At 32.7% G+C, this 12,124-nt stretch overlaps 2 protein-coding genes across 2 annotated transcripts; both read right to left on the bottom strand.

The window, feature by feature from the left end:
* Positions 1 to 2,232: 2,232 nt before the first annotated feature.
* On the bottom strand, positions 2,233 to 4,853 carry LOC106716057. The gene is made up of 2 exons (XM_014509485.2): positions 4,641 to 4,853; positions 2,233 to 2,639 (listed from the first exon to the last, which is right to left on the bottom strand). The coding sequence occupies exons 1-2, from the start codon at positions 4,753 to 4,755 to the stop codon at positions 2,338 to 2,340; spliced, it is 417 nt and encodes a 138-aa protein (XP_014364971.2). The 5' UTR covers positions 4,756 to 4,853; the 3' UTR covers positions 2,233 to 2,337.
* Positions 4,854 to 10,567: 5,714 nt separating this feature from the next.
* On the bottom strand, positions 10,568 to 11,746 carry LOC106716029. Its single transcript, XM_014509455.2, has one exon. The coding sequence runs from the start codon at positions 11,744 to 11,746 to the stop codon at positions 10,568 to 10,570; it is 1,179 nt and encodes a 392-aa protein (XP_014364941.2).
* Between the last annotated feature and the right edge of the window lie 378 nt (positions 11,747 to 12,124).

Raw genomic sequence — 12,124 nt, 5'->3', positions numbered from 1 at the left:
TTTTGGAAAGATAGAACTAATTTTAACTCAAAATAATAATTTTAAGTGACAATTTTTTCTCGAATTCTCGTAGCTGTATTAATTCTCGTCTCATCATTATTGCCACCATCTTGTTGTATAACAAATGTAAAAACTATGGCGTCCTTGTCGATGGTGCAATTTACAGTTCTTCTTCTGTTGTGCCATCCTCTTTACCTCTTGATACGACAGAACATCCACTTTCTTCTTCATTTGTTGCATATATTCTTGGTCTTCCCTGTTTCTTTTCCATGTATTTAAGAAAATTTAACTAGTGTTTATAAACGATGTAGCGTAAATAATTGCCAAAAATAATTTGATTCAATGTAATTATTTACGAAAACATCAAGGCCCATTTATTTGCTTTGTTTGTTTTGGTTTAATTATGTTAAGTTTGAGCTAGCTGGCTCGTCAAGTGTTCAACGCAAATATCATAAGGAGAAAAGAACCTTTAATGTAGAGTTTATTCAACGTTCTATCAGAATACGAAGAATCTGTTAATTTGTATGTCTGTGCCTTGACAATAAAAAATGTTCAGACAGTAATTTAATTTGGTTGGGAGTAAAAAGGTTATTTTTATGTTAATTTTGTCATATTTTTGTTTGTATTAAATTCAGTTGAATAGAATCTAATTAAAGTTCAAATATAAGCTTATTTTAGCCTCTGCGAAATGAATTTATTACGATAGAAAATTTCTGAACAAAATGTAATGTAAAATGTAAATTTCACGTTATTAGCAGTTGTAATATCAGGACCATCAATATCATTCATAACTTCAGCCTTCGAAACGCACACGGGATAACGACAAAGATAAAAACCTTAGAAAAATGAATAGCTACACAAAATACCACAACTATTAAGTATTGCTTATACAATTTTCACAGGCGTTGATTTCACGTCACAGGTTTGATTATTAAGAACTAATATTTAAAAAAAAAAAAACTTACAAAAGGTTTAAATTACCCAATACTATAGGTAGAATGTGTTTTTTATAAACGAAAAACCTTATACACCAAACAACTATTCGATGTTAGGTAATGAAGCCTTAATTATAAAGAGATTTATTTTAATCAGTAGAGAAATGTTAAAACCTTAATCTGATTTAAAATGTACTCAATATTCTTAATACTTGGTGTTTTATTTAAAAGTCAGGCGTTCGTTTTATGCGATATTTTATTTATAAAATAATTATTGTAACCGTAGTATTCTTCAAACTTATAATAAAAATAAGAAAATAAATGAAGCATTTCAAACTTGAATGTTGATTCATTATACATTGTGTTTAAAGTATTCATTTACTTTTCTTTCAACAGAAATCTTTAAGGAATAGACGGTCTTTATTTTACCAAACAATTTGTATAAGTAAAACATTGCTATTGTCTCGCAGAAGGAAAAACGAAAATAAACAACTTACGAGTATATTCTCAAGAAATATTTAAAATCCCGCATCGTGCGAATAATATTTATACTGTAAACATTTTGAGAAGTTATGAAAAACAGCAATAACTTTTTTTAAATAACTTTAATATGTAAAAACTGACTGAAAACATATTTTCCCTAATCTTAAACAATTAAAAAAAGATCTTATTTATAATAATTCTCTCACAATTATTTACAAACTTATTACATTGATATATTGACTTGTGCAGCTGACATTTTTGTTACAAAACGAGCAAACCACTTTTAAAATTAATTATTATTGTAATTGTATTAAGTTAAAATAAAAAATAAATATTACTTACATCTAATAAATAATAAATAATAACCGTCGATATACTTAACAGTAAAGAACTAGTGAGCAATACGATATTGAAAAAAAAAACATTTAGACATCGCTACTACGAGTACTATATGTAGGAATGGTTATGTTAAATACAAATAATATAATTCATCCACTAGTGACAGACACAACATAGCTGTCTTGCATCATTGAAATTACCACGCAGGCACATCTAATACATTATTTAGTCTCATTAACCGAGCTACATACATCTTACTAATATTATAAATGCGAAAGTTAAGATGGATGTTTGTTTTGAAGGTATCTCAAGAACGGCTAAACTGATCTCGATGAAATTTGGCACAGATGTAGATCATAGTCTGAAAGAACATATGGGCTACTAGGCATTATGTCTTTTTTCAATTACGCGCGGGCGGAGTCGCGGCGACAACTAGTAACGTTTAAATATAAAACTTTGGCAACATTCTAACTAATAATCGAAGGTGGGAAAGAAAGAAACAAAGGAATAAAGACAGAAATAAATAAAAAGAAAAGAAAAAAGAATTTCCATCTTAATTAACATTTGAAACTTTATGGCTTTATGGTTTTTTGACCGAATACGATCCGTCTGCGTCGTAAATAGCCGGCTGTTTATACCTATAGTTGTCGCTTTTGCCGTAACTCGGTTTTCCGTAAGGTTGATGGTCGTAATAATCATGATGATGCTCGTAATAATGTTCCCCATGGTCGAACTCTACGTAGTGATCATGTTTCTTCTCTTTCAAGTAATGAATAAGCCAGATAACGAAATGCCAAGCCTTCGTCAGTATAACGTAGAAAATAATCCCGTAAACAATCTTCAAGACGAATAGTTTTGTCGCCACCACGTAGAAGAAATGCACTGGAAAGAAATAATATTTAATATTATTAATGTGTTACGTAATAATTGATAGAAAATTAACAAACTAACTGAATTTATTCTGGGAAAAGATATAAATCAAATATCGTTAAAATTAATTAAAACTTTATCATGTGTTTTTATAAATCAAAGAAATAAGTGTTAGTTAAGTTATTCTTAGTCATACCTAAAATAATATTTAACTTTAACTAGCTGTTGCCCGCAACTCAGTCCGCGTTCCGAATTTAAAAAAATAATTAGTAGCCGTAGCCGTAGTAGTATTTGTGTTCTTACAGACTATGCTCTACATCTTTGCCAAATTTCATCGAGATCCGTTGGGCCGTTTTCGAGATACCTTCTAACAAACATCCATCCACACATCTAAACATTCGCACTTTAAAAATACACAGATTTTTTCAAATATACAGTTTTTTACGTCTCCTGTAAAGTTGACAAAAATGACTTATGTAAAAGTAATATACGTTATCGTTACATATTTCAAGGGGTTATATGTGATAATACGAAGAGAACAGATGAGTCAATTCTCTTTAGCTATGACGTCATTAGCGTATTAAAAAAAATGAGAAACGTGACAGTCAGAATGATCTGAAACAAAGCTTCTGCTGTAAAGCTCAGCAATATTATTGAAATTAAAAAAAAGAAAACAATACACACCAATCAATGACGTGTATTCATTAAGACATCGAAGAAGGCGTTACCAGGCGGTTGGTAGAATTTATCATTGTAAGGCCTTAACCCTTGGTCCCTGTAGTAGGGCAAGGGATCGGGGATGTACTTAAAGGCGGCAAGAACCCAAGCCATTACCACCATAGCTTTAATGCTGGCCACCACAAGAGCTATGCCTAATATTATCTTGTACAGCCCCACTTTCGCGCCAAATATTATTGCTAGGTGGGCTGTAACAAATGAAATGTTTTACAATTACTACGTTGTTAAGCAAATGGATGTTTTTTGCTAGATGACTTGATTAATTATTAAGGAATTATATGTGAGGATGAAATGATAAGATAGGGAAGTAGTAATTAATTTGCAATCTTCATAAATCATTATATAAGGGCTAATAAGGGAGAAGTAAAAAATAACAATGCTTTCTATATCCATACTTAATATAGTGCAAATTCATTTGTTATTCAAATGCAACATTCACACGTAAGTATGTAGTATTCATACATCAATCACGAAATCAGAATATTTTAAACAGCCTGTAATTTAGATTCCCATTTTGGGATATAATACCCTAATATTTGAATTTAAATTTCTAAATGTATTCATTGACACATTGTCATGTGTAAAAGCGCATTCGATTACAAGATGGTATCATTTTCGAGTAAAAAGCGTACGTACAATGGTTGACATCGGAAACGCGGTCATAAACCGCATTTTATCCAGCGTGCATGCTATTATAGCCCGTATTTCTGCTACGTTAGGCAAAAAATCGCATACCAAGGATACCATTCACATCCCCGTACTGTAGGCAGGTAGTTAGCGATAAAATGAAAGCGGTCCGGAGAGCATCGAACAATGATTGAAAAACAACACTTAAGGGATTCTCCTATTTACCTCGATCAGATTCGATTTAAAAACGAGAACATTATTTGATGTTTTTTTTTCACGTAGACTACGAAATAATAAGGTATGAGCAGTAATACTTAAGCATATACCTTAACTCTCTTATGTTTAAACTTACGTACAATGAGCTTAATTATAATGTCGCGGTGATGCCAGACATAACAATAAACAATACTGGATCGTAGTTTTATTTCCAAAACTTAAATTCAACAAAATATACGTTGAAAATTATACCTTGAATTTATGCACATCATTAATTTTTATCAATGACATCTCTTTTTTATAAGAGAAGTGGGCATGCGAGCATTAAGAACACTGAGGTGATCATCAACGCCCTACAACATGCGCAATCTCTACAAATCACACGCATCATATCAACATATATACTCGTATAGGTAGTAAAATGGAACTTACTTAATAGCGCGTATTTAGCCTTTCCCCTGCCTTCCACCATATCTTTGGTCTCCGCGTCTTCGCAGTTGACGATACTCGCAATGAGTATTACAGACAATATAACAAGCCGATTCATTGTTTAATATTCTTACCAGATTACCGAATGTATAGGTTTTAATCCGTTATTTTGTTACACTAAGTCGTATCGTTTTTTAACAACAAGTTCACTGGTCTGTGAACCAAACTGTAATGATATATCAGTTGTAAGCAAACCTAAGCTCCACGTTGTGATAATGAAGTGATAATATAAAAGACAAAGTGAAAATGTCACGAGTCATACTTTTATTACGTAAATGTAAATTTTCGCGTCATGTAAATAGAGAAGTTATGAATTTCACTATCACATCTTACTTCATAATTTGTAAATGTAAATGTAAATAACTGTAACATAATGTTTTGTAGCTGAAATAGTGTAGATATATTCCGAGAATGGTGTTAACTTGTTTGACCATTATGATTTTTTTTTTTATAAGAGAAGGGGGCAAACGAGCAGCGGGAACACCAAGGTGTTCATCGACGCCCATGGACATCTGCAATACCAGAGGAATCGCAAATGCGTTGCCGGCCTTTGAGATGGTGATACGCTCGCTTCTTGAAGGACCCTAAGTAGTACTGGTTTGGAAATACCGCCGAGGACAGACCATTCCACAACGCGGCCGTGCGCGGCAAGAAATTTCGCGAGAACCGCACTGTTGTGGAATGCCAGCCGTCCAGATGGTATGGATGGTACCTGGCGGTCTGTCGGGTCGTCCGATGACGAAACTCGGCGAATCAAGGTTTTGCACACATACTATGAAATTGTAAAACAAAGTAATTGGTTATCTTGCTAGTGTTGTACGAGTGTAGTACCATATTGTTTACAGAGCTATTGATTTTTCTTTATCTACTAGGAAACCCTTGAACCTTGCTCAGGCGTTTAATACAATCACACTTAATGGATCGTACAATGTTAGCTCACTAAACTTAAAAACGCAAGCTGCTCATTGTCTGCTTATCTTCTGACGCGTTCCTTGCAATAACGCGAACAATCAATTTTATCAACAAACCTTGATAATTAAGTTTATTGAAAGTATAAAATCATTTAAGTTGGTTAAACGGAATTTACATTTACATTTTTATATGACTCCCATATTAAAAAATTACCTTGACTTCTTTTTACTTGCTTTTTATTTTCCCTATCTTACATATTTATTTTTCTATAACCACTTTCGAGAGGGTCACAGAGAACATCATAAATCATATGCTTATCTCTATTTGAAAATAAAATCTCTTCAGCTAAAAAGGTCTGAGACGTATCATTTATCATTTTAAGTGGACAGAACAAAATTTGCGCGATTTTGTTTTGTTCATGTGTTTTATATTACGATACTAACTTAATTACAATAAAACTTATTATTTTTTTACAAGACCCAAATAAAAGAATTAATTCCATAAATTATTGGTGCATTGAATTATTCTTTAACTAACTGTCGCGCGCAACTCCGTCCGCGCGGTATTAAAAAACATAATAAGTAGCCTATGTGTTCTTCCAGAAAATGTTCTACAACTATGCCAAATTCCATCAAGATCCGTTGAGCCGTTCCAGAGATACCTTCGAACAAACATCCATCCATCTAAACCTTCGAAGTAAGATAGTAAACTTATCTTCTACGTTATGTTGCTAAAAAGTTATTAACATGCACTTTGTTCCACTTTGTTTTAAAACATTATAAAAAAGTTACATTTAGAATTTTCCATGAAGCTCAAAAGTTGGCAGCAGTAAGTATGTTTAAAAGTTTTCTCAACAAGTTCATTTAATTTACGATCAGTTTACGACTCTACGAGATAATTTACTGTTTCCATTTATTTATTAAAGGGTCGTAAATTTTATTTTATTCAAGCACTACCTTATTTCTTTCTGCTATTTGTTTCTAGGAAATCAAAGTTCCTTGATAACTATTTTATTACAATATCAATGAAATGCGCGAATTCCACATATTTTATTTTTTGTACTTTAGTATCTCACAATATGCGATAAAACTTTTTTTTCTGCTACACTTTTACCGTAACATTAAAATTATATAGAAAACATTAAAATTTTTGCCCAAGGAATTAAATAAATCCTTATTAGTAACATATGTGTTCTTACAAACTATGTTCTACATCTGTACCAAATTTCATCAAGATCCGTTGAGCTGTTCCGGTGATACCTTCTAACAAATATCCATCCATCCATCTAAATATTCGCATGTATAATATTACTAAGATTAGATACGGTTATAATATTGATTGTTAATAAGTATTTTTTTATAAAATCAAAGCATGCAAATTTTGCTTTTACTCTTAACCTTTAACTATGGACGCGCGGTCTGACAGACCGCTCTCGTTTCTGAAAATTGTATTTACCCTACTTCCCCTCACTCCTCGCTCTTGTGACGTTTAGTAGCTTCGACTTTAGTGGCGAAACGACTGTGAAGAGGAGAAGTTGCATCGCTGGCTGCAATTTGGCTGAGAAATTTTATTTTAAATTTCGCCTGCGGTCTGTGAGACCGCGAGTCCACGTTTTCAATACAAACATTTATTGACTGCGATTATATTTTTTATTGGTTATAAGCAAAAAAAATATCAAAAAACATAAAACCGAGTACTTCTGCGGCTAAACTAACTTCAAGGTCAACGTGGGACGGCCCAACAGATGTCAAAAAAAAAAATACGCGTTGACGATCCTTCATTTGAAGATGAAATTAATCAAATGCTTTTCGAGTCAGATCAATCTGAAGATGAAAACAACGTTGCCGTTTGTTTAGCATTTGCTGTAGACATCAAACCTGAAATTATTCACTACTATAACTCCACTAAAGGAGGAGTAGACGAGACTGACAAGAAATGTTCTATATATAGTAGTAGCCGTAGAACAAGAAGGTGGCCTATGGTCATTTTCTATAGGATACTGGACTTGTGTGCAGTGAATGCTCACATTCTACATAATCAGCATCAGCGCAAAGCAATAGAAAGAGGGAATTTTCTTAAGAAATTAGCCTCCTTGGTCGTACCACATATGCAAAAATGTGTAATCCATTTAAACCTTAAATTTGCCAAAGGAATTGCATATGACATTGAAGCGCGTTTTAGGAGCAGATCTGCCTATTGCGGAGCCCCCTACTTTAGAAATCGAGTGTTCGAAACGAAAGACCTACCGAATCTGTCCACCTAAACTAAAGAGGAAGACTAACTACACTTGTGTTGGCTGTAAAAAAGCTATATGCCTTCAGTGTTCAAAGCCTTTGTACAATGACTGTCAATAATTTTACTGATATTGGACCTTTGTCAGAATTTTTATGTTCCAAGTTTAGAAGTTGATTTTTTGTTTTTTATGTTTGGTATAGTATATACTTACAGATTAATGTGGTTTTTTTTTCAAGAAGTTATTTTTTTTTAAGTTGTAGTCTTTAATTTGATCTAAGGCAATTTAAGACTTAAAAGTGCCCTAAATGTGATTTACATCATTATTAAGAAAATAAATGAATATAAGCTAAATTACATATTATAATCTTTTAATTTGATAATCTCTAGGTACGTCAAAAATAAAAAATCAAATAAAATGGCAGTTTTCTTAAAAATATTACTTGAAGTTATAGCGGTCCGTGAGACCTCGCGTCCATGGTAGTGTTACAATATTTTGATGTCCACAGTTAAAGGTTAATATACTAAAATAGAACATCCTCTAACCTTAATTACTAAAAATTCTACACGCATTGAGTAATATATAATTTAAATAAACTTGAACTTGTTTACCAAAGAGGCCACGTATCTTGATACGGGACAATTGCAATGGGAACTGGGGGCTGCACGCTACAGCAAAGAATACTGTAAATTCTCTTTAAAATTTAAAACACTAACACAAGCATTTCCTTGAACAGTTAGCGTAGTGTTTTGTTAGCCAGCTTACTTTACCGCAAGCTTTAAATAAGTTAATAGTATTACTCGACATTATTGTTGTTAACACACCACGTTACAGACTTTAAAATATAAAACTACAGTTTGATTTCTTGATATGTATGACAGACATTATTTTAAGAACTTTGAAAATTTTATGGTTGTTATTCGCATTGGACAAAGATCTAAATAAGTTTTTTTATCCTTAACATGTGTACCCATTTTCTTTCTATAATTATCTAATGTTAGCAGAAGCAGTCTATTACACAAAAGAAGGCTTTGAGGAAGGTCCATGTCCAACAGTAGACTGCCACAGACTAATCATGATGATGATACATGGAATATTACATTATGGTATTTTAAAACCTTTTATACAATAAGTAGAATGTAGAGCAATGTTTTATAACAGTGTCGTCCATCGACATCGTTCATCACATCCAAGCCCTTTCCTCGTGGGCAACTCATTTGTCAAATGGCGGCGGGAAAAGGAAGACGTGCCGACAATCTATCATTTTTTCGCTAGCTGTATATAGCAGGATTGGCACAGACCAAAATATTTTTAGGTCTGGTATTCAGAATCTCTCTCGCAACGGTCTAAGTTTCTCTCATCAATTTACATAATTTAATATTTACAGCGTCCTTCTTCGAATTTAATTTAAAATTTATGTGGATTTTAAAGTATAAATTATATATAATTAATCTTCTTAAATATTTTCAATAACATTTTTTTTATTTTATATTCTTTCTACATGGACAAACTATCATCATCATCATCATCATCAGCCTTTATCTGTCCACTGCTGGGCATAGGCCTATCCCAATGCCAAACTATACCTGCCAGTAATCTCAATGAAAAAGATTCTACAATAACGCTTACTGAAAATACAGACAGAGACAAGAATAGATTCGGCACGTGGTGTTTTTTTGTCTTTTCATCTATTTTTTTAACAATATTTATCAGACACAGTTAACTTTATAGATGTTCACAAAGAAAAGCGATTAAATTTGTTGTTCTTAGTCAAAAAGTTAATTCGAAACCCAAGTATGCCACGAAGCTTGCCCACAAATTTTGTAGAACAAAGAAAAAATTATTGGATGAATTTAACTTTATCCTTTATCTCTATTGTGTAGTTCTTAGCTAAACTTTTTTACTTTCGGAAAAAAGGCTTTAAATGTGCTAAAAGGAAGTATTTATTTTTCAGACTTAGGTTTGCTTTCTTTAACACCAAAGTTGTTTCACTTCTTGTTATAAAAATCAAATTTCTCTGAGCAGTTTATTATATGATTACGTAAAAAAAAATATAGTCAGATGTTATACCAGAAATATATAAATTTGCTAGAAATACGGTGATTAAATAATATTTAATCTGACTTTTCCCTTTTACGCTTATTACGCGCGTTAAATACTACAGATAATAAAGTTACGAACAGTACTGAATAAAATATTAAACGTAGCATTAATTTTATGTAGATTATTTACATATTATATTTCGTCTTAAGAGACCACATCGTGATTTACAATCTCTCTAGTTACGGTAGTGTTCGTAAGGCCCGAGAATATCTCGGCTTTATGGGAATTATGCAGCATAATTTATTCACATGCTCGAAAGCCCAGAAAGTTGGCCATAAATTTTAAATACAAGAAAATGTACGGCGCGACCTCGCCTTCGCCTCGCCTTCGCCTCGCCTGCGCCTCGCATGCACGAGGTAAGCCACATGTATTACAATGATAATATTTTCCCGTGCACTTCCTTTAAATTTAAAAGTTTACGTTAAGTTTACTCATTATAACAGTGCACAAAGAAGAAGAATATATTTAAAGTTAAGCTTTTAAAAACTTACGTCGCAAGACTTATTAATAAGGTTACAAGGTTACATGAAATGAGCTTTTATGTGCTTAAGAATAATGTGCAAAGATTTCCTTCTAAAAAAGTAAACAACGAAGTATAATAATTTAAAAAAACTGTAATGAACTATCCCATAAGTTTAGGATCTCTAGATAGAAGACTGTTAAAGAACCTCATATTTCTAAGTTTGTACTTAAAACGACCTTTCTTCTTCAGGCGGCCCATGTGCTGCAGTGTTCTTACAAGAGGCAAAAACCGATACATTGCATTTAACTGATCTCCTAGGCAAAACATGAAGGAAGACTCAATATAGGAGGAACTAATAGCCGTAGGACTCTTGTCCTCCCAGCGCATTTTGCATTGCGCAACATCCATGAAGCAATGGTTCTGGAACATCAGGGAAGGTTCTCGAGCAACGATCCCTGGCACACCACACACCGGTGCATACGTATCCGGACATTTCGTAGGACATTTGTGGAAACAGGAGGACAAAGTTGGACTGTGCAGGTAATCGTCAGTTATATTAGATGGAATAGTGGTCCAAGGTTGAAAAACCTTTATCGGCCCAGCTATTTTTATTTGTCTTCTTCGTGTAATCTCATTTACAAAGTCGGGTGATACTTCGCGCATTGGCATATCCAAAACATGAGTCGCTGCAAAAAATGTTTCGATGGTGTCATTGATATTATTTTTGTAACCCAACATATTACCATCTATGACAACAATGTTGTTTAATATTATATCCTTAGGTTCTTCATTTGATTTTATTGTGTTTTCATTTGATGTTGTAGAAACATTAGATGATAAAGAGTTGCAAATAAATAAATCAGTTTCAACAAATTCAGATTTTGTATCACAATTATGCTTTTTAAGTTCACATTCATTTTTAAATATCCTGACTTTATATCCAGCGCCGTGTTTTTTAAGTCCACAAATTTTTTCTTTATTCGTTAACGTACAATTAATTTTTGTGCATTCATCTGTTTTACCTTTATGCACTTCGACGGTTTTGTTATTAAGATCTGCATTAGGATAGAAATCTTGTATGAAAGCTTTTTTACAGTATTCTAGATTGATTAGTCCATAAGTTTCATCATTGTCTACTTTGCATCCATATTCTAATAATTGACATTCACTTTCAAACAATTTTAATCGAAAACCGTCAGATTCTTCACGGATACCACAAACATTTAAATTTGGCCATTCATCGCAATTAAGGTTTTTACAGAACTCTAATTTGTCTATATCTATATTATTTGACTGAACTGCATAAAACAACGTCAGCAAAACATAGTATGAATCCATGAGTACAATTTAATGTGAAAATTAACGGATCGTAATTATTTCTTTGTGGACATAAAATTACAGCACTTTTAACAATAATACCATGAAATTGAAATAACAAAATTTTTATGTCGCAAACCTACATTTGTTCGCTAGTAAACACTAGGTTTGATAGAATAATAACGCAATTTTCACTCACCTTAGGGTCCCTTATGTTATTAAGGATAACCATGTAGCCGTACAGTGAAAAATATTTTGGCGACTGGTACTTTAAACTCCAATCTATTGTACTTTAGTGAAACTGTGCATCTTTTAGCTATTTGTTAAGTTAACGTAGTTTAAATCCTTTCAGTGCAATCCAGTGCAATTCCTTCACGGGCTCCGCATCTCCGTAAAGTC

This window comes from Papilio machaon, chromosome 2 (assembly GCF_912999745.1).
Source record: "Papilio machaon chromosome 2, ilPapMach1.1, whole genome shotgun sequence".
Lineage (NCBI taxonomy): Eukaryota > Metazoa > Arthropoda > Insecta > Lepidoptera > Papilionidae > Papilio > Papilio machaon.
This window is presented reverse-complemented; position numbering and strand designations above follow the sequence as displayed.

Bases quoted from the DNA above. Each gene is read 5' to 3' on its own strand.
- LOC106716057 (XM_014509485.2), bottom strand. From the start codon at position 4,755: ATGAATCGGCTTGTTATATTGTCTGTAATACTCATTGCGAGTATCGTC. The intron at 2,640-4,640 runs GTAAGTTCCATT...ATTTCTTTCCAG, and splicing joins GGCTAAATACGCGCTATTAA to TGCATTTCTTCTACGTGGTG.
- LOC106716029 (XM_014509455.2), bottom strand. From the start codon at position 11,746: ATGGATTCATACTATGTTTTGCTGACGTTGTTTTATGCAGTTCAGTCA.